At 34.5% G+C, this 27,424-nt stretch overlaps 4 protein-coding genes across 6 annotated transcripts; 2 read left to right on the plus strand and 2 right to left on the minus strand.

The window, feature by feature from the left end:
• Positions 1-1,972: 1,972 nt before the first annotated feature.
• Positions 1,973-2,461, minus strand: LOC131659825 (secreted RxLR effector protein 161-like). Its single transcript, XM_058928953.1, has one exon. The coding sequence runs from the start codon at positions 2,459-2,461 to the stop codon at positions 1,973-1,975; it is 489 nt and encodes a 162-aa protein (XP_058784936.1).
• A 12,948-nt stretch (positions 2,462-15,409) lies between these two features.
• LOC131659826 (F-box/kelch-repeat protein At3g23880-like) lies at positions 15,410-16,690 on the plus strand. The gene has a single exon (XM_058928954.1). The coding sequence runs from the start codon at positions 15,410-15,412 to the stop codon at positions 16,688-16,690; it is 1,281 nt and encodes a 426-aa protein (XP_058784937.1).
• A 2,544-nt stretch (positions 16,691-19,234) lies between these two features.
• On the plus strand, positions 19,235-20,583 carry LOC131657219 (F-box/kelch-repeat protein At3g23880-like). Its single transcript, XM_058926683.1, has 2 exons — positions 19,235-20,041; positions 20,137-20,583. Coding segments are annotated over exons 1-2 (804 nt in total). The 5' UTR covers positions 19,235-19,238; the 3' UTR covers positions 20,138-20,583.
• Positions 20,584-21,640: 1,057 nt separating this feature from the next.
• Positions 21,641-25,610, minus strand: LOC131593406 (mitochondrial import inner membrane translocase subunit tim50-like). Of its 3 annotated transcripts, none has more exons than XM_058865892.1 (8): positions 25,508-25,610; positions 25,156-25,222; positions 23,920-24,179; positions 23,671-23,801; positions 23,139-23,232; positions 22,550-23,059; positions 22,110-22,447; positions 21,641-22,026 (listed from the first exon to the last, which is right to left on the minus strand). In XM_058865892.1, exons 3-8 carry the CDS (start codon positions 24,101-24,103, stop codon positions 21,868-21,870), a joined length of 1,416 nt encoding a protein of 471 aa, XP_058721875.1. In that variant the 5' UTR covers positions 24,104-24,179; positions 25,156-25,222; positions 25,508-25,610; the 3' UTR covers positions 21,641-21,867. The 3 variants fall into 3 exon arrangements, with proteins under 3 accessions (XP_058721875.1, XP_058721874.1, XP_058721876.1); XM_058865891.1 differs by having other exon boundaries at positions 23,920-24,175; positions 25,155-25,222; XM_058865893.1 differs by having other exon boundaries at positions 23,139-23,229; positions 23,920-24,177; positions 25,155-25,222.
• Positions 25,611-27,424: the final 1,814 nt, after the last annotated feature.

Here is a 27,424-nt window from a genome sequence, read left to right on the forward strand (position 1 = left end):
AATTATCACATTGATGATTTTATTGGAGTATGGTGTTTTTGAGTTGTAATTGTTTTGTCACTCTATGCTTTTAAGCATGAGTGTTATGTCTCATGATTGAAGCTTTGAAGCAAGATCAAAATTTGTTTGAAGTGTGTCTTCACTCAATCTCTATTATTTTATGTTAGTTATCACTGTTGTGATTGAGGGGGAGTGAGTAGGAACTCAGGTCTAGCACTAGATTGAAATAGCATTGGGTAGGTCTTAAGTGAGAGTTGTAAACTGGGGAGTTTAGCTCTGAATTAATACTGCTTATAGTGGATTTCTGCCCTGGCTTGGTAGCCCCCGGAGTAGGTGTTATTGTACACCAAACTGGGTAAACAATTATTTATGTTCTTTACTGTTTTTGTTTACTTTCTGCATAAATTTTATAATCAGTTCTGAAGTGGATGTCATAACATCCAACACGATATCGATCGTGTGTTGCTAGAATTTTCAGCGATCTAAAATGCAACGGTAATTAAAATTTTCCTTTAGTGATCCTTATGAATGAGCATGATCAGTGATAGAAAAAGTTACCTCTTACGGAGATTGAAACCTTTGATGCCAAATCGAAGGAATAATCATGAGCGTTGATGAAGAACAACGCCTCTACTTATTCCACACGAACAGATCCATTCAGTCTCAGTGCTAGTTGATCCAAATGAAGGCTTTGAGTCAGAGAGAAGAAAATACGTCTAGGATTTCTCAGACCGAATTTTCATCAAGTCAAATGCTTCAGCATAAGGGTTCTATTTATAGAACCACTTATGTGGGCTACAAACTAAAAGCCAAATTAAGGATGCAAGCTAAAAGCTCATTTAAGCTATATACCACTTAAACATGTGGTACCTTACCACTTTCCGAATTCACTTAAGTACACGATACCTTTCGGTTTTCCTTATTTACTTCGTCTCTCATTAACCTATCCTTATGTGTGCGACCTGTAGGTTTTCGCGATGTTGGCAATTATATTAAATCACACATTTAACATAATAAACAGTGAGCGATATCTAGAAACACATCACTGCTACCCAAGTCACGAAAATGTCATGTGATCTGACAAAAACCTTTAAGTGATTATATTTGTGTGTACAATTACCTCTTTTCCAGCTAAATATTGGGCCCTTAAACATTTATCCTATTAGGAATGATGGAAAAATTCCAGTTACAGATAACGTTTGATCAACAATAAAGCACTTGACTCTACATCTAGGGTCTATAGTGGTTTCAGGTCGAAGGGTGGTATACACTACTTATCACCATGAGAATAACTTATGACACTTTGCATAACATTCTATGTAGTATTCTCATAACGGGTCAATCCAGTATAAATATTACTCCTAATATTTATACTTATGTCAAGACTTGATAACTCCTTATCCATGATCCATGAGATGTGATCATCAGTCTATCTTCATAATAGTTTTGATGCTTTAATGTTATCCCAGTTCACACTAAAGCTCGACTATGAATAATTTATGAATAGTGTCCTTATGTTTAATGGGATCTCAAGATTAAGTCGCACTAAATATTTCATTAAACAAAATTACTATTCTAGGGACTTTATTATTTTGGAAAAACAAACATAATAAAGAAATGCCTTTTATTATTAATAAATAATTTGATACAAGTACCAAAATTATTGGCCTCTAGGGCTTACACCAACAATCTCCCTTTAGCACTAAAGTCAATCAGGCATACCCCTAATACCCATAGATCTAGTATGGCCATCATGCTTTTGTTGCGCAAGAGGCTTTGTTAGTGGAGGTCAGCAACATTGTCAAGTGTAGGTACTCTGCATATCTTCACATATCCCAATCTATTATCTCTTGAATGAGGTAATAGCGCCTGAATATATGTTTGGATCATTGGTGAGATCTAGGCTCCTTAGCTTGTGCAATAGTACCATTGTTGTCACAATATAGATCAATGGGATCAACAATGCTATGGACTATGCCAAGTTATCTAATGAACTTCTTATCCAAACAACTTCCTTTGCTGCATTTGAGGCAATAATATACTCGGCCCTGTTTGTAGAATCAACAATTGTATCTTGCTTTGAACTTTTACAGCTCACAGCGCCACCATTTAAGCAAAACACATAACCAGATTGCGATCTAAAGTCATTCTTATCTGTCAGGAAACTAACATCGATGTATCCAATTACGGTAAGCTCTTCCCGACCTCCATATACCAAGAATGAGTCCTTAGTCTTTCTCAAGTACTTAAGGATATTCTCGAAAGCTACCCAATGAGCATCGCCGGGATCAGATTGGTACATACTCGTTGCACTTAAAACATACGAGACATCTGGTCGAGTACATAACATGGCATACATGATAGATCCTATTGATGATGCATATGGAATCTTATTCATGTGATCCCTATCATCCTTAGTTGAAGGGGATTGTGTTTTTGATAGACACATGCCATGTTGCATTAGTATGACAATCATGAAAAGAACAAGGAAAATCATCTGATTAACAACGATGATATTCCTTTAGTACATTACAAAAAACACATCAACACATGCCAAGATAAGTTTGGTTATCTCGTTATCACTTAGATTTTTTCCCTTACATTGCTTTGAAAATCACGTATGACTACCTTACTTGGTGAGTTAAATCAATCTTGACTTTCCGAAACCTACTTGAGTTTTATGATGAGGGGTTTTTCATCCCACATCCGTGAGATCACCGGGTAAGCAATAGAAAATGAGTTCTTAGAAGCAAATAAGTTGACGACGAAATAATAATATTGATTTGTATTGTAAATTGCACCATATATATATATATATATATATATATATATATATATATATATATATATATATATGTATATATATCTTAACCTTTGTTGAAAAAGTGTAAGCTATAATATCATATGTGAGTTATATCTACATTCAAGATTTTGAGGTAATATCGTTTCTAACTCTCGGCTCTAATGTCTCTTTATTATTGAATTAATATATTGTCTTTTGTCTCAAATATGTGATACATGTTGAAGCTTGATGATGATATATGTTTGTTAACTTTCAAAAATCTCATTGATTTTGTAATATGTAATCAATTAATATGCTTATAGTGACTCCATATGATATCTTTTCTCAATGTGTATTATTGTGTCAAATATTCATCAAATGTGATATTTCTTGATGTATTTGATAGATATACATTATATTTATATATTTTTTCCTTGAACAATCTATTTCTGACTACGCACTTCGTGCTTATTCTGAATAGTATGTTTCGATTAATTATTGACTATCTTGCATTAACCTTATTTTATGTGAATGATTGTTAATGTTTATTTCCTTTGCAAGTTCTTTTGAATTTTATTTGTGTGTTTGAAAATAATACTTGAGACTTCTAATTGTTAGAACAAGATTTGTTCTGATCAATTATCTTAGTTTTGATGATAACAATAATATGAATTTTGCTTAAGATAATATGGTACTCTAATCCATTGCAATTTCCTTTTCAGGAAATATATAAAGAGTATGCATAATTCAGCGCTCAGAAGCTTTGTCTCAAGGGGTTCAGCATGCAACATCAGAACATGGTCTGGCAAGACATCAGAAGATGGTCGAAGCAGAATCAGAACATAGGTCTATGGAAGCATCAGAAGAACATGAGATCAGAAGCACTGAAGTTCTGATGGTATCACGCTTAGAAGCACTTCAAGGTCAGAAGATCAGAAGATGCTTTGCACCAAGCTGTTTGACTCTGCTGATATTCAAACATTGTATTCACAAACATCAGATCAGAAGGAAGTACAAGTGGCAGGCTACGCTGACTGACAAAAGGAACGTTAGAAGCTATTAAAGGCAACGTCAGTAGACACAGCGTGAACAAGGCTCGAGGTAGTTGACAAAAGCGTATAACATTAAATGCGATGCTGTACGGAACACGCAAAGCATTAAATGCACTCAACAGTCATCTTCTCCAACGCCTATAAATATGAAGTTCTGATGAGAAGCAAGGTTAACGAAAAAACACAATTTCTGTGAATATTAACTTGCTGAAACACTGCTCTATTCAAAGCTCAGAATCTTCATCTTCATCAAAGCTCACTACATTGTTGTTGTAATATATTAGTGAGATTAAGCTTAAACGTTAAGAGAAATATCACAGTTTGTGATTATAGCTTTTAAGAAGCAATTGTAATACTCTTAGAATTGATTACATTAAGTTGTAAGGAACTAGAGTGATCGTGTGGATCAGAATACTCTAGGAAGTCTTAGAGGTTATCTAAGCAGGTTGTAACTAGAGTGATCGTGTGGATCAGAATACTCTAGAAAGTCTTAGAGGGTATCTAAGCAGTTGTTCCTGGAGTGATCAGTGTGTGATCAGAAGACTCTGGAAGACTTAGTTGCTGACTAAGTGGAGAACCATTGTAATCCGTGCGATTAGTGGATTAAATCCTCAGTTGAGGTAAATCATCTCTGCGGGGGTGGACTGGAGTAGTTTAGTTAACAACGAACCAGGATAAAAATAACTGTGCAATTTATTTTTATCGGTCAAGTTTTTAAAGCTACACTTATTCAAACCCCCCTTTCTAAGTGTTTTTCTATCCTTCAATTGGCATCAGAGCGCCGGTTCTAAGGTGCAAGCACTTAACCGTGTTTAGAAAAGATTCAGGAAGAGAAAAACGCTTCAGTAAAAGATGGCTGATGAAACTGCAAAGTCTACATCTACATCTGGCTCTGCTGAGCAACACAACGGTAACAATGGTTATACTAGACCGCCGGTATTTGATGGTGAAAACTTTGAATACTGGAAAGATAAACTGGAAAGTTACTTTCTTGGTCTAGATGGTGATCTATGGGATCTTCTGATGGATGGTTACAAACATCCGGTAAATGCCAGTGGCGTAAAGCTGACAAGGCAAGAAATGAGCGATGATCAGAAGAAGCTTTTCAGGAATCATCATAAATGCAGAACTGTTTTGCTGAATGCTATCTCTCATGCTGAGTATGAGAAGATATCTAACAGGGAAACGGCCTATGACATATATGAGTCCTTGAAAATGACTCATGAAGGAAATGCTCAAGTCAAGGAGACTAAAGCTCTTGCTCTAATCCAGAAATATGAAGCCTTCAAGATGGAGGATGATGAAGACATTGAAAAGATGTTTTCAAGATTTCAAACTCTTACTGCTGGATTGAGAGTTCTTGACAAGGGATACACCAAGGCTGATCACGTAAAGAAGATCATCAGAAGCTTACCCAGAAGATGGGGTCCTATGGTGACTGCATTTAAGATTGCGAAGAATCTAAATGAAGTCTCTTTGGAAGAGCTGATCAGTGCCCTGAGGAGTCATGAAATTGAACTGGATGCAAACGAGCCTCAAAAGAAAGGTAAGTCTATTGCATTAAAATCCAATATCAAGAAATGTACTAACGCTTTTCAGGCTAGAGAAGAAGATCCTGAAGAATCAGAATCCGAAGAAGAAGATGAACTGTCCTTGATCTCCAGAAGGCTAAATCAACTCTGGAAGAACAAGCAAAGGAAGTTCAGAGGCGTCAGAATTTCAAAGAAATTTGAACGTGGAGAATCTTCTGATGACAGAAGATTTGACAAGAAGAAGGTCATGTTCTATGAATGCAATGAGCCTGGACACTTCAAGAATGAATGTCCAAAACTTCTGAAAGAAAATCCCAAGAAGAAGTTTCATAAGAAGAAAGGTCTTATGGCAACCTGGGATGAGTCAGAAGATGATTCAGACTCTGAAGATGAGCAGGCTAACTGTGCGCTGATGGCGACAGAAGATGACGGATCAGAATCTACATCAGAATCAGATTCTGAAGAGGTATTTTCTGAACTTACTAGAGATGAGTTAGTTTCCAGTCTAACAGAACTTCTGGAATTCAAGTCTCAGATTAGTCTCAAATACAAAAAGCTGAAAAAGCTATTTGAATTTGAAACAAAGAAGCTTGAGTTGGAGAATTCTGAATTAAAAGAAAAACTTTTAAAATTATCCAATAATGTTGGATCTCCTTCTGATTCAGAAAAATCCACTCCTAGTCTAAACCATATTCTGAAAGAATATGATTTAAGTTTCAGGAAGTTCTTATCTAGAAGTATTGGCAGAAGTCAGCTAGCTTCTATGATATATGCTGTGTCTGGAAACAAAAGAGTCGGCATTGGTTTTGAGGGTGAAACCCCATACAAACTTGAACCTGTTGATAAGATGAAAATCACATACAAGCCATTGTATGATCAGTTCAAGTATGGCCACTCACATGATATTAGGCACACTTCACATGCTCAAAGTTTTCACATTACACACACTAAGAAGCATGTGACACAACCTAGGAAATATCATGAAACTCATATTAAGAATTATCATGCTGTTCCTCCTTCTGCTTACAATGTTAAACCCAAGTTCAATCAGAACTTGAGGAGAACTAACAAGAAAGGACCCAAGAAGATGTGGGTACCAAAGAAAAAGACTATTTCTTTTGCAGATTCTCTTGGCGACAAAGAAGATAAAAGTCAACATGTCATGTCACCTGGACTCAAGTTGGTCTCAACACTTGAAGGGAAGAAGGACTGTCTTCCAAGTTCTGGTACTTAAATCTGTTGAAGAAACTATGTTCGTAGGAGATCAGAAAAGAAAGTTTATTAGTCTTGGAACCATCTGTTTTGTTTGTTTCTAAAGCAATGGTGTTTCGTTCTTGATTATTCTGAATGCTCTAAATGCTACAGAATATACAATATTGAAACATTGATTGTGGACGAATCAATAAATATCTGGTTTGATGATAAACTTGTTTCTGATGAAACAAAGCAGCTTAAGAATTTCTGCAGATACAGTTTTGTCTTATCAGAAGCTGCAGAACAAAGAAGTGAATCTCCAGAAGCTATGTATATCAGAAATAATGGATCAGAAGATCATTCAGATTTACATCAGCACACTTCAGAAGGAGTGTTTCCAGAAGAGAAACTTGATCAATTCAGAAGCAGTGATCGGAATCAGAAGGCGTAAAGCCTATTGAATATTTCACACCTGTCATCCATTATCTGATGATGAACACGTGTCTCTACGGTCTGTACGAAGCGTGCAGTTGAAAAGACGCCGACCTAGGTAACTGTATTAAATCATTTCATTTACCATGCTATCTCTCCTAATGTCATTTCTCATTTAATGCAAAATGATTTAATTATTTTCAAATCTTTTAAATAGCCCGCTTCAACTTCATTCTTTTCTCCTTCTCTCTATTTTGTTCTACATCTTCTTTTCGCTGCATCTGTTTTTTTACAAACCCTAGTCTTTGTTCTGATCTTACGGCATAATCATCATGAACTCTTCCTCTTGTTCATCTTCCTCAAAAGAAAGACTTACTTCTTCACAAATTCTTCTACGAAATTATGAATATGCTCCTTTGAAAACCTGCTTGATACCCACGAAGGACTTGGAGGTTTTATGTGAAACTGCTGTGGACTTAAACAATCTTAAAGCGAATGGCTTTAAGTGTGATGCAAGAATCCTTGAGCAAGGATGGTCCAAGTACCTTAATAGATTGGTTGGTCCAATTTATCCTGATCTTGTGAAGGATTTCTGGGTACATGCAACGGTTACCCCAACGGCCATCATTTCATTCGTGCTAGGGCATGAAGTGGTTATCTCTGAAAAACTGATCAGGAAGCTATACAATCTGAATGATGAAGAAGGTTGGTCTGGTTTTCGACATGCATCTGTTGATTGGTCGATAGTTGAAAAACAAATCTCTTAGTCTTCTGGGATTGACTCGAATAACACAGGCACCTTGAGGCCATTTTATAGAGTATGGGCTGAGATTATTCTGGGTTCTCTTCACCACAGAAATAGGATGCTCTCCTCTTCTTACATCAGTCCAGATCACAAGCACACTCTTTTCTGCATTGGCAAAAAGACTGAGATCAACATTTCTCATATTCTGTTTGAGAATCTGAAGACTTCAATCTTTGAGTCAAGAGAAGAGGAAAGGGCGAAGTACCCTCATCTTTCAAGAACGACTATTCCGTTTGGAAGAATGATTTCAGACATTCTTATTGAAAGCAAAGTGCTGGACTCCATCAGAAAACTCAATGCATCCCATTTGCTTGGAGTAGTTCAAGGTCCCATTTTCAATGGTGTAGATTTGTTCAGATTAGAACTCATTCAAAATGTACCTTCTGTGTGCTCAAGCTTTCCTGACATTCTCTCAAGAAGAGTTGCTGTTGAAGGTTTTGCCTCCTTGTTTCAAGAAGAACTGCATCAGGTTGTCAAGTCTTACCTGGAAGATTGTGTTAGGAAGCAATCAGATATTGATCCTGCTTGGATCCGTGGCAGAGTACTTCCGTCCAAGGCTGACCTTTTGAAGAAGGATCAGAAGGAACAAAAGGCTAGGTTTAAAAGAAAAGCCCGAGAAGATGAGGCTAAGGAAGCCAAGAAGTTGAGAGTCACCTTTGATCCTGACAAGGTGGACTCTGAAGAACGAAGGGAGAAAAGGATTAGAGATTCCTTTCGCAGAACCAGATCTTCTTCTTCTGTGCAAATCTCCAGGCAGGTTTTTACTCCACCTCCCTCTGTCCCTAAACCATCCTTCCAATCACCTCCATCTGAACCAAAAATAAACTTCACCTTACCAAATCCTTCTCCATCAACCTCCTCCTCTCCCATTCTAAATCCCACTCCTCTAAATATTCTTCCCCCAACTCCTTCTGATAAGACTTTCTCACCAATTCCCTTTACAAATAATCCATCCTCATCAATCATTCTCTCAGTTATTCCCTCCTCCTCATCCACCGCACCTCCACCTTCTGTATCCCATCCCTTACCTACCAGAAAATCAAAACCCTTTTGTCCTCTCTACCCGGACTACAAATTCACCCTCAATCCGCCTGAACCTGAACTCTCTACCTACCTGGAACTTTTCAGATATGAGGTAATCAATGGCTTAGACCTTCTGAAGGAAGCCTTCCTAAATGGTCTGAATGATGTTTCTACAAGAAATATCTGGAAAAGATTTCGCAAGGTGTTTCAAGAAGAAGCAATGGGAGTACAGAAAAGACTAGTGGCTGCTGCCCCACGGCCTCGTGGAATTCTGAGGAATTATGAAGACTTCTGGTTTGCTAGTCTCAAAGGAAGACATCTGTTTGAAGAGAAGCCCTTCTTGGATGAGATGGAACAATTAAGACTGGCTGCTGAAATGGAAGCAAATCCATGCAGGGATATTGTTATCTTTATTCCTGATTATCCTGTTCTGCTCGGAGACTTCAAGACTCTCTTTAACTATCTGAGGGAAAACCCTTCTAAGAAAGACCCAAGCTTGGTCATTCCAGAAGTTGTTGACCCACCAGAAGTTGAAGGTCCTTCTGCTCCCAGGAATCTAGCTGCCATTCTTCAGGCACTTGAGAATGGAGACTCGGAAATTCCTGCTGCAGAATATGGAGATGCTTCTATGCAAGAAGCAGATGTTGAAGATCATGTTGCTGAATCAGATCCTGTTGAGGAAATCCCTGCAAATGATCTATCCATGGAAGCTACAGATCAAGTTGCTATTCCTGTGGTTGAAAGCGGTGAAGCTTCTTCTGATGAATCTTCTCGTCTTGCAAGGACTCTGGAAGAAATTCAGAAGAGACAGGATGAGCAAAGCTCACTCAATGCTGAGTTTAGAGCTTTCATGGTGAGGCAAGATGGACACAACAATGAGGTTCAAGAGATGCTGGCCAAGATCCTGTCAAGGCTAGGGCCATCTTAGATTGAGTCTGTGTTGTTTCCTTCTTTTCGTTGCATCTGTTTTTGTGCATCTGATCTTACTTATCTTCATGTACTTCTGTACCTGATGTTTGAACTTCAATGAAATCATCTTCTTCCTCCGTGTGTTTCTTTTTGTTTGTCTATGAATCTTTTCTGTTTTTTGATGATATGACAAAAAGGGGGAGAAATATGTGATAAATGATTTGATTTAATCAGTTGCTTTCACTAACAAGAACTGCAAGTTCTATATGGTTTAAGTGTTTTGCAGGTATAAAGAAGTGAAGAAAATCTTCAAAGCAAACACAAGAAGCAAAACCATAAGAAGCGTTATTCTGTAAAAAGAATAAGCTTATGGAAACTGAAGCAAGCTGAGTGCTGTCAAGCTTCAGAAACAGAAGCACTGATAATAGAATTTGATCCATATTTGTCTATTTGCTCTGACAAAATTCTATTTGCTCTGATACATTATTTTAGCCTATATGGCTCTGATACATATCATGTGTTCTAATATACATTTTATGATCTGACTCGTTCATGCTGACTTTTGTCGTTTAGTTTTTGTTCTGTAACATTTCAGGATGTAGAGATGCTCTGATGATGCTCTGGTACATTCAACAATGTTCTGATACAAATCTAGCATGAAGTGATGTTGGTAGAAATTCAAAGCTCTGAAGCTATCCGAGGGAAGCAGAAATCAGAAGCTGTGAATGTTCTAAAGATCCAGAAAACTCAAGTTCTGAAGCTGTCCTAAATGGAAGCAGAAATCAGAAGCTGTGAATGTTCTGAAGATCAAAGAAATTCAAGTTCTTAAGCTGTCCTAGATGGAAGCAGGAATCAGAAGTTGTGAATGTTCTGATGATCAAAGAAATTCAAGTTCTGAAGCTGTCCTAAATGGAAGCAGGAATCAGAAGCTATGAGTGTTCTAGGGATCTAAAGAAATTCAAGTTCTGAAGCTGTCCAATGGAAGCAGAAGTCAGAAGCTATGAATTCTCTGAAGACAGAAGCTTATGTGATCGTCTCTACCGAAATAATCAGGGAAGTCTTTTATTAAAGTTCTTCGAGTATTTATTTCAGGGGGAGATTATTTATCTCAGGGGGAGATTGTTAATCTCAGGGGGAGACATATTCACATGCTTATGCTAGAGCTGTGTAATTTGTCTTTTGCCGACTGCTCTTTCTGATCGCAAATTCATATCATTTATATATGTTTTTGTCATCATCAAAAAGGGGGAGATTGTTAGAACAAGATTTGTTCTGATCAATTATCTTAGTTTTGATGATAACAATAATATGAATTTTGCTTAAGATAATATGGTACTCTAATCCATTGCAATTTCCTTTTCAGGAAATATATACAGAGTATGCATAATTCAGCGCTCAGAAGCTTTGTCTCAAAGGGTTCAGCATGCAACATCAGAACATGGTCTGGCAAGACATCAGAACATGGTCGAAGCAGAATCAGAACATGGGTCTATGGAAGCATCAGAAGAACATGAGATCAGAAGCACTGAAGTTCTGATGGTATCACGCTCAGAAGCACTTCAAGGTCAGAAGATCAGAAGATGCTTTGCACCAAGCTGTTTGACTCTGATGATATTCAAACGTTGTATTCACAAACATCAGATCAGAAGGAAGTACAAGTGGCAGGCTACGCTGACTGACAAAAGGAACGTTAGAAGCTATTAAAGGCAACGTCAGTAGACACAGCGTGAACAAGGCTCGAGGTAGTTGACAAAAGCGTATAAAATTAAATGCGATGCTGTACGGAACACGCAAAGCATTAAATGCACTCAACGGTCATCTTCTCCAACGCCTATAAATATGAAGTTTTGATGAGAAGCAAGGTTAACGAAAAAACACAATTTCTGTGAATATTAACTTGCTGAAACACTGCTCTATTCAAAGCTCAGAATCTTCATCTTCATCAAAGCTCACTACATTGCTGTTGTAATATATTAGTGAGATTAAGCTTAAACGTTAAGAGAAATATCACAGTTTGTGATTATAGCTTTTAAGAAGCAATTGTAATACTCTTAGAATTGATTACATTAAGTTGTAAGGAACTAGAGTGATCGTGTGGATCAGAATACTCTAGGAAGTCTTAGAGGTTATCTAAGCAGGTTGTAACTAGAGTGATCGTGTGGATCAGAATACTCTAGAAAGTCTTAGAGGGTATCTAAGCAGTTGTTCCTGGAGTGATCAGTGTGTGATCAGAAGACTCTGGAAGACTTAGTTGCTGACTAAGTGGAGAACCATTGTAATCCGTGCGATTAGTGGATTAAATCCTCAGTTGAGGTAAATCATCTCTGCGGGGGTGGACTGGAGTAGTTTAGTTAACAACGAACCAGGATAAAAATAACTGTGCAATTTATTTTTATCGGTCAAGTTTTTAAAGCTACACTTATTCAAACCCCCCTTTCTAAGTGTTTTTCTATCCTTCACTAATAATTCGTTTGTGCTTGTACTCTTTTTGATATTGTCAAAGGGGGAGAAGTAAGTGCGAATGAGACGAAGCGTTTAATGTGGTGCACATATTAGTGGGGATCTACCTAAAGACAGGAACTTCGATATGTTTTGCCATCATAAAAATGAGGAGTATGTGAGTGCATACCTCAAGTAGTTTATTTTGAGTGATGTCAAAACTAGGTCTTTAGAAGTAAAATGTATTAGACGGTATCCTTTTAGCCTTAGATGCACTATTGCATGAAAATGTGTCCATCATCATTCTAAACTTGTTCATATGCATGTGGATCAGTTTCAAAAGTCAAAAACATGGTTTTGGGTAAGTATGCATATCATAGGTCGATGCATAGCTCTTGGAGATCGATCTCCACTGAGTGGAAAAATATTTGAAACATTCTGCCTCACATGCATTGACCTATGCATCAACGTGCACACACACATGCACCGACCCAGAGGTCGTTACATAGAAATCACAAGTCGACGCATGCTGTGTGGAAAAATATTTGAAACATTCTGCCTCACATGCAGTAACCTATGCAGAAATGTACACACACATGCACCGATCCAGAGATTGACGCATGGAAGTTACATGTCAATGCATGATGTGTTGAATTAACACCAGACCTCAGTGCCTTGTATAGGTCGACGCATAAAGTCTAGAGGTCGACCTATCGCTCAACTCTGAGCATTTTTGTGCACGAATTTTCCAGTTTGTACCTCCTTTCTCTCACACATATAAATAGATTCATGCATCTTTTTCAACACCACTTTGAAACCAAAAAGAGACAAAATCGCTTCTCATCTTCATTCTTTCTCTTGCAATTTCATCAAATACACATAATCAGTTTTGCTTGAGTGATCATAGATTGAGAGTGATAACGTCTAAGGTTAGAGATTTATAGATTTTGATTGAGTGGAGAATTTTGGGGGATTCATTGAATAAAACCAATGGGGTTTTGTCTTCCAACATCACATTGATTTGGGGGTTTTTGACAAGAAGTTTTGGATTCGATTCATCCGGGAGAAAGCTTTGAAGAACGGTGGGTTCGGTCAAGGGAGTAACGGTAGATGGAGGATCAATCAAAGTTCTTGGGTGACAATAATTTGTGGGTGCAATTCAGCAGAGTGAAAGCCTTGAAGAACGGTGAAGTTCGGTTAAAGGAAGTAGCGGTAACCGGAGGATTGATTCGAGATATTTCGGGCGACTTGATCTTGCTTAAGGTCAAGGGGAGAGAAGATAAAGAATCGACACCAAAATTGAGTTTATTTGTTTATTGCTTTAGCTTCTCTTATAATAACATTTTGCAAAGAAATAAAAACTATCTCAATTCTCGTTTGGAATTAGGGGCAGACATAGTCGTAGCGAGGAAGAACGCCGAACTGCCTAAACAAATCTTTGTGTTCCTCTCTCCTTATTTCTCTATTACTTGCTATTGATATTGGTATACAAGTGTTAACTCGATAATAATTCTAAGTGTTAAATTGTGATACAAAGTTGTTTTTGTGTAGAGAATTGCATTTATTTATTACAATTGGATTTCACAGTCAACTACACTTAGATCACATTAACTTGCTAACAAATTATACGCTAACTGTTTGTGAAATTCTTTGTGCATAACAACAATTGCACAACAAGGGTTCGATAAATTGGCCAAGTCAATTTATCACATATATTTCATTGGAAGTAGGTGCTTGAGTTTTTAAATTGTTCAAATGAATATTTTTGTAAAATCAATTGATTCAAGCCACTTCTCATATTTAGCAATTATCACATTTATTAAAGGTTTTGCCGCATATCTGATTCTTCCAATAGCGGTTTAGAATAGACGTGAGTCGATCCTGAAGCGCTTCCGCAAGCCATCTTTGAAAACAATTTCTAAAAGCAAGTAAATTTTTAAAAGGGATCTATTCACCCTACCTCTAAATCCTAAGCCTAGCGTTTAACACATGATGTCTAGATTTTCCACCCCAATAGATGAACTTCAGGAAGCAATAGAAACGAAAAGTTCATTTGAAAGCAAGTCCATCTCTATATAGTAGAGCAGACCAAGCAATCAACGATCATGATTAAAAGAAAATAGGGAGTCAGAGAACAACAATTAGACCTTACCTTGGGAACACAATAGTACTTGTGTACACTCGAGCACCGTAGATGGAAAGGTCACGCCCTAACTTACGATCTCGGGGCCACTTGTTTAAAAAAATCGAAAAAATATCTAAATGATGGGAAATGCATTTAATGTGCTTGCTATTCACTTCGTCCATAACCCACTCCTAGACTTTCTACCTTCCTCTGCGGTCTACCCGACAGCAAAAGGCCGACCTGAATTCCAAAAGACTTCTCATTCAACATTGCACGACAAGTCATGGGGGCAGTTATTCTAGGCCGACCATAAGTCCAATATAAAAAAGGCCCAAGCACTAAATCCAAAGCGATAAAAGTCCAATAAATTATTCATCTTATAAAAGTCAACATTCGTAAAGTTTAAGGTATCCACTTTTTTCATACTTCCCTTTACTTCTTTTTGTGGACTTAACCCCTAGCTCGAGAGTTAAAGTGTTTACCTTGCAGATCCACTCCAACATTATCGCACTGAAGACTTGCACTACCTCAACAGGAGCCCAACATTTGAATTAATCTATCATTCTTGTTCTTGAGCAGAACATATATTTTACATGAATCTTACTATAAATTACTATTTTTAATTATAATTTACAATAATAAACTCAAATATTAGTAAAATTAATTAATATATAATTAATAAATTTAATACTAAATAAGTTAGTTAGCAAATTTAGCATATTAACTCGAGAGATTAATTAGAATACACTATCACTGTAAAAACAACTTTACACCATCATTCAATTATAACGAAGCATATTAGCTCATGTGTTAAATTGCTTCGTTCTAATTGAATGATGGTGTAAAATTATTTTACACTGACAGTGTATTCTAATTAATCTCTTAACTCAATATAGAAAAAAATAATATATTAATAATACAAAAATATTATTCATATTTATCTAAATAAATCAATTTGGCGGTTACATAAAATTTGAATAAAACTTTAGTGTTATCAATTTATGAAAGAAAAAAAAAAGTAAATCTAACATGATTTGAGGTTACATAGGTTACTCATAAATATTTGCGAACCAGCCGAAATATATAAATAGCTTTACTTATCGCTCTGATACTATGATGGCATCACGTATAGAAAGAAAAAACCTAAACATTACCGATTCAGAAGAGGTCTCACTTTCCACTCTTCACTGTGATCTCATTCCAATGAAGCACCTTCTCCAATTCCAATGTGTCTCATACTTCTGGAATTCTCTAATATCATTCGCCAGAAAACACTTTAAACTTTCAACAACCAAGCAGTCAGATATAACAAACCCTAACATCATGGATTCACTTCCTACTCTTCCTTTTGATCTCATAACAGAAATACTCTCTAGGCTACCCGTCAAACTCCTTCTCCAATTTCGATGCGTCTGCAAATCATGGAATTCTCTAATAACCGATCACAAATTTGCCAGAAAGCACTTTAACCTGTCAACCACACCCAACCTCCACGTCATAACCCCTTACGATCCCTCGCAGCGGCGGTATGTCTTAAGGTCTTATCCACTCCAATCCCTTTTCACTGACCTAACTACTAATTTCACTCAACTTGGTTTTCCATTTAATAGTCCTTATGAACACTATTTACATTACATTGTTGCCTCTTGTGATGGGATCCTTTGTCTCGCCGATTTTCATAACACTTTTGTTGTATTGTGGAATCCTTCCATTCGAAAATTCAAGGAATTGCCCCCTTTTGAAAAGCCACAAGTGGCTGGTTCGGCAAAGTTTGGTTTCGGCTATGATCATGTTTCTGGTAATTACAAAGTGGTTGTTCTCTACGACTCCTATAGATGTAATATCATTGAAGACACTACTAAAATGAAGATTTATAATATGGGAACCAATTCTTGGAGAAGCTTTCAAAAGTTACCTTTTTCTACTAAATTCGGCCCTCATGAATCGGGAGCATATGTCAGCGGTACAATTAATTGGTTGGCCTATAATAAATCGTCTCTTCCAATTTTTATTGTTTCCTTTGATTTAGGTAAGGATTCTTATCAAAAGATTTTTCCTCCTGAACACGGAGAGATTGATTCAAGGTCGAATTTAGTTGTGTTGAGGGATTGTTTGTGCATAATTTCTTATTACGATGTTTGGGTAATGAAGGAGTATGGAATTAAAGAGTCTTGGACTAAATTGTTCAAACTTTCTAACTTGGCTGCTCAAAGTATGGGTTCTTTCTTGACCAATGCATTATATATTTTTGAAGACGATCTAGTGCTGTTGGTGGAGGAGACATGGAAAAAGGAGTTGATAGCTTACAATTTTAAGAATAACACTTTTAAGCTTACTTCATTCTTTTCAACCCTACCAGAAATCTGCACCGAGAGTTTGATATCACCTTGTTCTTAATGTTCTTAATGCTAGAATGTCACTTGATCATTTTAACCGGCCAATACTTATATGGTAGTTTATGTTTTTTATTTTGTAATGTTTTATGTTTAGAGTAATAAATTTGAAACAACGTGCTCACATTTGTTTTTTTTATTTTTAACTTGTATATCATGTTTCATATTTAATCTGATGTTCTTAATTTGATACTAGTTGCCCTTTTGAAAATTCATAAATATGAAATTAACAGAAGATCACTAGCACTTCCATATACTGGTTTTTTTTGCAGAAAGTGTCTTTATTCCATTGTATAGAGTATCAATTTGGAGAAAAAAAAACATGTTTCTCTTAACCAGCATGTATTCATCACCAGTATAACCATTGACACATGCCTCACACATCCAGCTCCAACGAATGGTTACATCAATTCTTCATATAACTAGATACGCAACTCATACACCCAATGCAAGACCCTAGTATGTGATTCTGTACTGCAATATTGATGTAGTCTATACCATGGTTTTAAATTGCGGCTGCGGTTGCGGCCACTGCGGTTGCGGGTATTGCGGTTACTGCGATGCGGATTGCGGTCATTGCGGCGTGAATTTAATATTTAAAGCATAAAATATTATATTTTATTATTTAGTTTATATTTCACATGTCTTCGATTTTGTCTCTAATTTTTCATACACATCTCATTAATAGTTTGTCATCACTTTGAAAATCACTAATTTGTTCAAACCATACCTTAAATCTACAATAAAAATAGAAAGGAAGATAGATTAAATGATTTTTGCTAGCAATGTATCATCTATGGCGGGCTGATGCGGTCCGATGCGGGCTGATGCGGCTGTTGCGGTGTTACGATGCGGTCGTTGCGGTGTTTTGATGCGGTTTTTAATGTGATTTACGATCACACCGCAATTGCGGCCTGATGCAGATGCGGACACTACCGCAACCGCAATATTGCGGCCGCATCAGGTGATGCGGTCCGCAATTTAAAACCATGGTCTATACTATACCACTTAAGATCACACATTAAGTAACAAGTTAGTAGAGATAACTTGTTACATAAGGCATCAAATTAGTTACAAGATTAGTTACACGTTATGATGGTTAGTTAGAGTTAGTTAGAAGAATTGATTGTATAAAGGTAACACCATAACAATGCTAGACTATAGAGTTGTATGTATGTGTGTGTAGAGATCTCTCATGGAGAGATTGATTAGTTTCTTCATTCTTTTCCAACCTTCACCATAAAAACTTTCTGATTCTATTTCTTCTTTGCTTCTTTGTTCAATGTTTCACACATCGAAACTTGATTGTTTCTTTCTTTTTTCTTCGATCTTTCGCCTTATTCCGCTGCAATCTTCTCTTGTGTCGGTATTTGAAGTTGTGATTTTAACACAATCTTGCAATAGAATTGTCTCCTGTCAACAACTTGTTCTCAAAGAATGTGCAGACAAAGCACACATTTGTTCTCTTATAGGTCTCGTTTAAAAGAAAATGAATAATAGAACCTGTATAAATTTGTGATAAAATACAAATTAAAAACTAACGTGTATAAACAGCTTCTCAAATTTATACTAACAGTACACTATCTTTAAGTTCGGAGAAGCCATCATCTATCTGAGCGAAATGTAAGTGTAACTAAAGTTTCTCTCACATTTTATATATATATATATATATATATATATATATATATATATATATATATATATATATATATATATATATATATATATGGGGATGACTCAAGTGAGAACACTTGGTTATTATGAGAAATGAGAACCATGAATCACGACCGTTAAATTTGATTTTAATGGACTGGATTGGTTTCTCTTTCTAAGATCCTTAATATTTAATGGACTGGATCTTAGAAAGAGAAACCAATCCAGTCCATTAAAATCAAATTTAACGGTCGTGATTCATTGTTCTCATTTCTCATAATAACCAAGTGTTTTCACTTGAGTCGTCCCCATATATATATATATATATATATATATATATATATATATATATATATATATATATATATATATATATATATATATATATATATATGGGGACGACTCAAGTGAGAACACTTGGTTATTACGAGAAATGAGAACAATGAATATATATATATATATATATATATATATATATATATATATATATATATATATATATATATATATATATATATATATATATATATATATATATATATGGGGACGACTCAAGTGAGAACACTTGGTTATTATGAGAAATGAGAACAATGAATCACGACCATTAGATTTGATTTTAATGGACTGGATTGATTTCTCTTTCCATGATCCTTAATATTTATTTTAAATCAACACAGAAATAGAAACTAATCCAGTCCATTAAAATCAAATCTAATGGTCGTGATTCATTGTTCTCATTTCTCATACTAACCAAGTGTTCTCACTTGAGTCGTCCCCTATATATATATATATATATATATATATATATATATATATATATATATATATATATATATATATATATATATGTATTTTGTGAGAGGAACTTTAGTTACACTAACATTTCGCTCTCGGATACAATGATGGCTTCTCCTGTGAAGAAAAGAAACCCTAACAGTACCATGTTTAACTGTGATGCAGTGAAGGACCTTCTCCAATTCCAATGTGTAGCCAACTTCTGGAATTCTCTAATATTCTATGCCAGAAAACATTTTAAGCGGAACCCTAACATCATCAATTTACCCCCTACTCTTCCTTTTGATCTCATAACAGAAATCCTCTCTAGGCTATCCGTCAAACTTCTTCTCCAATTTCGATGTGTCTGCAAATCATGGAATTCTCTAATATCCGATCACAAATTTGCCCGAAAGCACTTTAATCTGTCAACCACGCCAAACCTCCACATCATGAGCTATGACGATCCCTCACAGCGGTTTGTTTTAAGGTCTTATCCATTCCAATCCCTTTTCACAGACCTAACTACTAATTTCACTCAACTTGGTTTTCCATTTTACAGCCCTTTTGAACATTATTTACATTACATTGTTGGCTCTTGTGATGGAATCCTTTGTCTCGCCGATTTTCATAACACTTTTGTTGTATTGTGGAATCCTTCCATTCGAAAATTCAAGGAATTGCCCCCTTTTGAAAAGCCACAAGTGGCTGGTTCGGCAAAGTTTGGCTTCGGTTATGATCATCTTTCTCATAATTACAAAGTGGTTGTTCTTTACAACTCCTATAGATGTGATGTCATTGAAGATACAACTAAAATAAAAGTTTATAATTTGAGAACCAATTCTTGGAGAAGCTTTCAGAAGTTACCTTTTACTACTGAATTCGGCTCTGATCAATCGGGAGTAAATGTCAGCGGTACAATTAATTGGTTGGCCTCTACTAAATGGCGTCCTCCACTTTTTATTGTTTCTTTTGATTTAGGCAAGGATTCTTATAAAAAGATTTTTCCTCCTGAACATGCAGAGTTTGATGGGAGGTCGAAATTGTGTGTGTTGAAGGATTGCTTGTGCATAATTTGTGATTATGATATTTGGATAATGAAGGAGTATGGAATTAAAGAGTCTTGGACTAAATTGTTTAAACTCTCTAACTTGCCAGGTCAAAGAAAAGGTATCTGGCGTTCTTACTTGACCAAGGCATTAGATATTTTTGAAGATGATCAAGTATTGTTGGTGGAGAGATGGAATAAGAAGTTGATAGTTTACGATTTTAAGAATGACACTTTTAAGGTTACTTCATTGTTTCCAACCCTTCCAGAAATCTGCACCGAGAGTTTGATATCACCTTGTTCTTAATGTTATTAATTAATGCTAGGATGTCACTCGAGCATTTCAACCACAATTTATATGTTAGTTTATGTTTATGTTTTTTATTTTGTAATTGCTATGTTTACAGGTTTCTGTTATTTTATACTAGGGAAATGTTTTATGTTTAGAGTAATAAATCTGAAATTTTATCTTTTTAACTTGTATAATTCATGTCTCATATTTAATGTGATGTTCTTAATTTGATACTAGTTGTCTTTATAAATATGAAATTACTAGAAGATCACTAGTACTCCCATATACTGGTTTATTTTTTGCAGTATGTGCAGTATGCGCCTTTATTCCATTGTATAGAGTATCAACAACAATCTCTATTTGGAAAAAAAGATGTTTTGTATGTTAAAAGACTCTACAACCCTGTTAGACTTGGCATGTTTAATTCATACTTTGGAGACTTGTTAAGAATATACTCCTAATTCATTTGAGAAAGAATGGTTGAAACTTTGTACTTTGATTCATGTTGATGGTTGGTTACTTTTATTCTGTTTACTTTTTCAGTTTCTGTCTGTATTGCTTCTGGCTACATGATCAATTTGTCATAGCTTGCTTGATGAACCAACAAAATCCATTGGGAGAAATTGAAACTACTGTCAAACCTCAGAAAAATAATGTAATATAGTATTACCTTATTGTGTATATAAAGCTAAAATCAAATAGATTTTACTTCAAGTGCTTATTTACATTCCTCCTACACATTGGTTACAAGAAACACAAAATAATGTATTCAAGAGGTTTTTACATTAGAAAAATTTGTAGTTGTTACTTATCGACCAATTCCTGCATGTACATACCCTCATGTACATACCCTCATCCTTGTAGGTATGAAGCTATGAGATCAACAAGATCAATTCATTCAGTTTTTGACCGGCTTAAATGACCAATTTTCTGTTGTGAATCCCTCCCATCCATCAGTAAAGTTTACTCTCAGTCGACCTGATGACTTCACTCCGATCTCAAAGTATGTGCAGACAAAGTACACATTTGTTCTCTTATAGGTCTCGTTTAAAAGAAAATGAATAAAATAGAACTTGTATAATTTGTGATAAAATGCAAATTAGAAACTAACAACATGTATAAACAGCTTCTGAAATATAAACTTCCCCCAATAATACATCCTCTATAGTACTTTTAACAAATCAAAATTTGAAACCAAACTATTGTATTATTTCTGTACAATTTATAAAAATGCTATGGAGCTATCACATAATCATAACTAATTTCTAACAACTCACTAGAGTCAAACTAAAATCTGCAAAAACAACTAGGCAGAGTTATTTCTGACTTATTTCTGACTAATGCAGTATCCTAAAATTAGAATAATCTACTGCTTCTATGAATGGCTATGAGATCCAGAATATATGCCAATGAGCTAAAATTTATTCCCAAATTTCTCTGCTATAACGGGGCGGACATCGTCCACGTCGACCAATTTCTCCAGAAAAGGAAGTAGAGACATTAACGCAAAATCAGATGGATCATCAAACCAACTCTCTATAGGAATTCCATTGTTAACTTGCAACCTGAACACCTAAAATGAACAAAAGTACGAAATTTTAGTATATTTACTTACCATAGACAATAAATAGAGGACCAGCCAAATATAAGAAATACCTGCGGAGAGTTGTCTACTATGGCTACTTTTGCAAGGTCAATTCCAAGAACAGTCAAATCTTTGGTGTAAGTACCATCTTGAAAGATGCACGAATCTCGGTATGCTCGATGAGAAAAAATCTTTTTTTCGGGATCAAGAACATCTAGCAACTTCTCGGCATAAATCTTTTTACTTGCTGTGAAAATGAAGATTTCAAACATCTTCGATACTCTCTCCAAAAACTCATGGAGGAAGGGTCTTTTTCGCACATAAACAGTGTACTCCTTATCAAGTAAGATTTGAACTGTGAAGTCAGCACCACTATCATATTGTGTCATTGTAGAGTGGATCAGTGTTTCTGCGAAGGTAATAATAACATCACATACATTTTTGGAATAAAAAGGTTCAAATAAGACGAGTAAAATTAAAATCGCATCAGATAAAGTGGAATTATAATTACCATCCAAATCAAGAACAAGGGTAACACGCTTGGTTCTACTTGTCTCCCTGCTTACTAGAGCTGGTAACAAGTTAGACTCGTCAGATACCTCCAAGAAGTTTTTTATCAATAACTCTTGATCAGCATAATCTATTCTTCCAGATTCAAACTGACAGGACCTGACATCAAGCTCTTCCATAACAGGCTTGGCCTGATGGCAGATGGAATTGAACCATGAAGAATCTGGAATCTGCTTATGAACCTCTTCAGAAGACTCTACATATTGGAAATTAGCCACTCCTATGGTGTCCTCAAGGGCGGGAAGATCATATATCATATTTGTCTCAAAAAATTCAAGATCGTTAAGGATATTATAGTAGAGACTATCATCAAATAGATTCACCCCGTCGAAGGAAAACCCATCAAGACATGCTTCATCCATATACAACTCCAGCATATCAGGTGTTTGGAAATTGGAAAAGTTATTGGCATCCACTTGACCAGGTAGGGTATTGATTTCCTCCCCATTAACTATAAAAAGATCACATTAATTAGGTTTTTTATCATTGCAAATAAAACAGTTTTAACAAGTATTGTCTCTAGTGGGTACCTCCATCAAATAGGTTATCGTCAGGCCTGTTAAAATAAGCTAACAACGCATCTGAATCTGAGATTGCAGGAACAGAAACCGGAAAAGAATCCTGCTATGAAAATCATCATCGTGAATAATGGGAAGCACAGAAAACATTAACACTTCACTATTTTCTTTTTTAGGAATATACAATGGAAGTAGCCAAATTAATATGCAATGAATCGGTCTTCATTGAATAGAAAATCCTAGCTAACAAATACATACAACTAAATCTTAGAATAAATATCCAAAACAAATAGTTAATGAAGCGATAGCATTGAAATAACTTCAATAACTTTAACTATTGCATATCAAAACTTGCTTCAAAAGTCAAGCAAAATGTTCAATTCAGCGCAAGTGGTGTCAAGTGTCAACCATTAGCAATAGTGAGATTGAATTGTCACTCAGATAAATTATTATATGCACTTATGTTGCATGCATATAAAACATAATGTACCAAAAGACAAACAATTTGTATCAATATGATCCATGAAATGAAGGTAAGCCTTACCGTTTCTACTACGGACTCTGCACAACCATTGACTGAGAGACCGTTCTGCCCCTCATATGCATCTATATTGGAAGGCATTTGGTGTTCTTCATTGTCACCCTCCTTTGAAGAATCTTTATTTACAAAAAAACCTATATCAAACATGTGCAATTAATAAGTGACTTTGCTTGTATCATATAAGCCTAGAAGAGTCATAAACAGCAACTAATAGTGGTTTTGCATTCAGAATGGTAAAGTATTAAAGCTTACCACCATTACAAGATATCTGGCTTGATAGATCTAAATTTTCCACTTCATTGGTAACTCCGACCATCAAACACGATCTTTTGCATACTTTATTGCATATTCTATTTGACTTATGAGAAACACGAGGATACTTCCCATTTCTTTTGCAAGTGATAGGTGATTTAGCCACCATTTTAACTGCTGGCATCAATGTTAGGCTTCTGAAGGATAGTCTAACATCATTTCAATCTGTTGACCCTTTTTCCTTTGCCTTATTAACCTCTAAGAAACAAAAACAAAAAGTAAGTCATACAAATTATATGTACATCAAATGAAAAAAATAGATCATAGACAAACTATGCTAATTTGCATAATGTCTATAATAATATCACATATCATCACACATAGTAGTTAACACGCAAGTAAATTCAAATCAAGATGATTGAAAGACACATTCCATGTAAGGTAGATGCATTCCAATCAGACAGATATTTTCATCCTAATTTATTACCTTATTACACCATCTCTATTGAATAATATTTCAAGCTTGTTCAACTGAAAGTTATGAAATTTAAAATTTTCAAGATAGACATCAAAATCAACACAATTAAACAAACAAAATCTATATTAAAATCAACAAAATCGAAAAACTAAACCCCAACTATAAAAACCCCTTCAATCCAAACATTGAATTCATTATTCACAATCCATTTCCCCAACATCCAAAAAATTCAAACAAAACAAAATCTATGTGTAACCCTAATAATTAAAAACAAGTTACATCATTTTAAATACGTCAATCTCTTATCTACATATATAACTCACAAAAAGGTTCAAGAGGCTTAACAAAATTTGCAAGATGTACATGTATTGAAATCTTTCACCCCCTTTTACTACAAATCTTCTTCTTACCAATACCCTTACTCTCACACTCCCACCTCACCATGCCCTAGAACTAGGAGCCTTCAACCAAGTGGTGATGGAATGCAGTAAGTAGCAAAGACCACAAAAGTAAAAAAAAATAAAAAATAACTGTGCCCTAATTATGTTTATAGACTCCAATTTAGATCCACAAAATAAAAACAGAGAGAAAACACAAATTCAGTCCAAAAATCAATCTTAGGGTTTTTGAATCATATCAAATCATATAAACTATAAAATTTAATTTTCCACAACATTTCTAAATCTCACATAGTAAAACAATCCATAAAACCAAACAGAACAAAAAATAAAAAAAATAAAAAAATTCAAAATTTCACCTTTTTTTTTCCGTTGAAGATGTCAGCTTCAATTCAACTTCCAAAAGTCTTCAATCCTTTACCCCTCCCTATCACCAAAAACGAAACATAAAATCAACTTCATAATTCAAACAATTTCACAAAAATAAAAATAAAAACATAAAATCAACTTCATAATTCAAACAATTTCACAAAAATAAAAATCAAAACATAAAATCAACAGCAAGAAATGAAAATCAACTAGAACCAATTACTGATTACTGAAAAAAATTCAAAAAAAAAAAAAAAAACTCAATTCAATTCAACGAACTACAATTCAAACCCGAAAGAATGGAAGAAACTAAAATGAAAGAAAGAATTGAAGAAAGACATACCTATGCTCTCTCTCTCTCACTTTCTCTCTCTAGAATTTGTGTTTGTTTCTCTCTCTAAAATTTCAATTGAGAGAGGTGAGTCAGAGAAGCGAAAGGGGTCAATGGAATGTTGTGTTGTTTAGTTAGAATCTCTTTATATACTCACACGAGTTTCAAACTTCAGATGAGGATCAGTTTCGACGATCAGGATTTGTCTTTATTTTGAATAGCAAATCTAACGGTTTAAAATGTCGACACGTGTGTGATTGGGATCAGCACAATGGTGAAAGACATAGGAGCTGAGAATGGCGGCGACAGATGTCGAGCGTAGGATTTTTATTGGGCTGTGAAGTTTGTAGGCCCATTGTTTTTCATGGAAAGAGGGAAGTGAATTTTTTTAAAATGCTTTTTGAATGATTTTAAAATTAATTAATTTTTCATGATTTTTTCAAATTCATAATTTTAATAAAAGTGGATATAGTAAAAAAATAATAATATTTTTAATTGTTTATTTTATTTTAGTTATTTTTCTATTTTAAAAAACCGGATTTTTTAGAAAAATATCACATTTTAATAAATGAATAACTTTTTCATATTTTTTATGATATTTATCCAATTTTAAAAATATTATTTATATGAATTTCTATTTGTGAAAAATAAATATTTTTTAAAAGAGTTTATCACAGTGTAAACTAATTTTTCACATACAACCAATTAAAATTCTTACACATGTCATATTAATTTTTTAAAATTAAAATTATGTTTTAATTAGATACATGGTTGTGATTGGTTGACAGTGTAAAAATATTTTAAAGATATTTTACTCTGTCAGTGCATATCCCTTTTTCTCTTTTGAAAATATGAAATAAAGATAATTATTTAAAGAATGTCTTAAATTTTTATTTATTTTAGGTGATATTTATTATATTTTATTTAAATTATATATTTTAAAAAAGGGATATTTTGAAAAGGAGTAGTGTTATTTAGTACAAAAGAAATTGAAGAAAAAATGCAAGAATGTACACATGTCATTATTTTAGAGTATAATTTTTAATTTATTTTAAATTTAATTTTCTATTTAATTGGGATCACGGGGTGATGGTGATAATGAATGGTTGATATTATTTTTATCTTTCTTATTTTTACATTGTCTTAATAATAAGTATTTTCCTTTAAAAAGAATTTTTTTTAATTCTCTTTTAGTTCATTTTCAAAATTTATCTTTATCTATTAAATAATTATTATTATTTTGTTAAGAAATCCAATTTTATTTAATTTTGAAGTTTTATATTCTTTTATGAAAATTTTACTTTTAAAAAAAATGAATAAATAGTCTTAATTTATTTTTTATTAAAAGTAATTATTTTAAAAAGGCAGTAATGGGTTAAAGGGTGCATTAGAACCCAAAAGAAAAGGTATTTGGATATTTTTCTTATATTTACTTGATTTTTTTAATTCTAACACTTTCTCCCGTATTTAATATAAATAAAATATTTTTTTAGATTTATTTAAAAATTAATGTATTTGAATTATACATCATCTTGAATATATTTATTTTTTAATAAATTTAAAAAGTAAATTTTTCTTATTTTAAGAACTAGAAGGGATAGTTAGTTTATAAAAGGCCGTATTTAGAAATGTTAAACTTTTAAAAAATAGTTTTTTATTTCCATCTTTATAGTTTTTTAAAATAAATTTTAGGTTGATGTGTTTTAAATGGATTTTAATCTGGGGTGTAATCGATTCGAATTGGACTGGTTTTTATCAAAGAAATATTTGAATCAATGATATCGCCATCGGTTTGGTTTGATTCGGTTTTTAACATATTTTAAAAATGGAATCGAATTAAACTAACTGGATTAGTTCGGTTGATCGATTTACAATGTTTCTTTTCAAACATTATAATCATTAGTATATTTTCCACTATCGTGTTTTTAG

This window comes from Vicia villosa, linkage group LG3, assembly GCF_029867415.1.
Source record: "Vicia villosa cultivar HV-30 ecotype Madison, WI linkage group LG3, Vvil1.0, whole genome shotgun sequence".
In the NCBI taxonomy this organism is placed as follows: domain Eukaryota; kingdom Viridiplantae; phylum Streptophyta; class Magnoliopsida; order Fabales; family Fabaceae; genus Vicia; species Vicia villosa.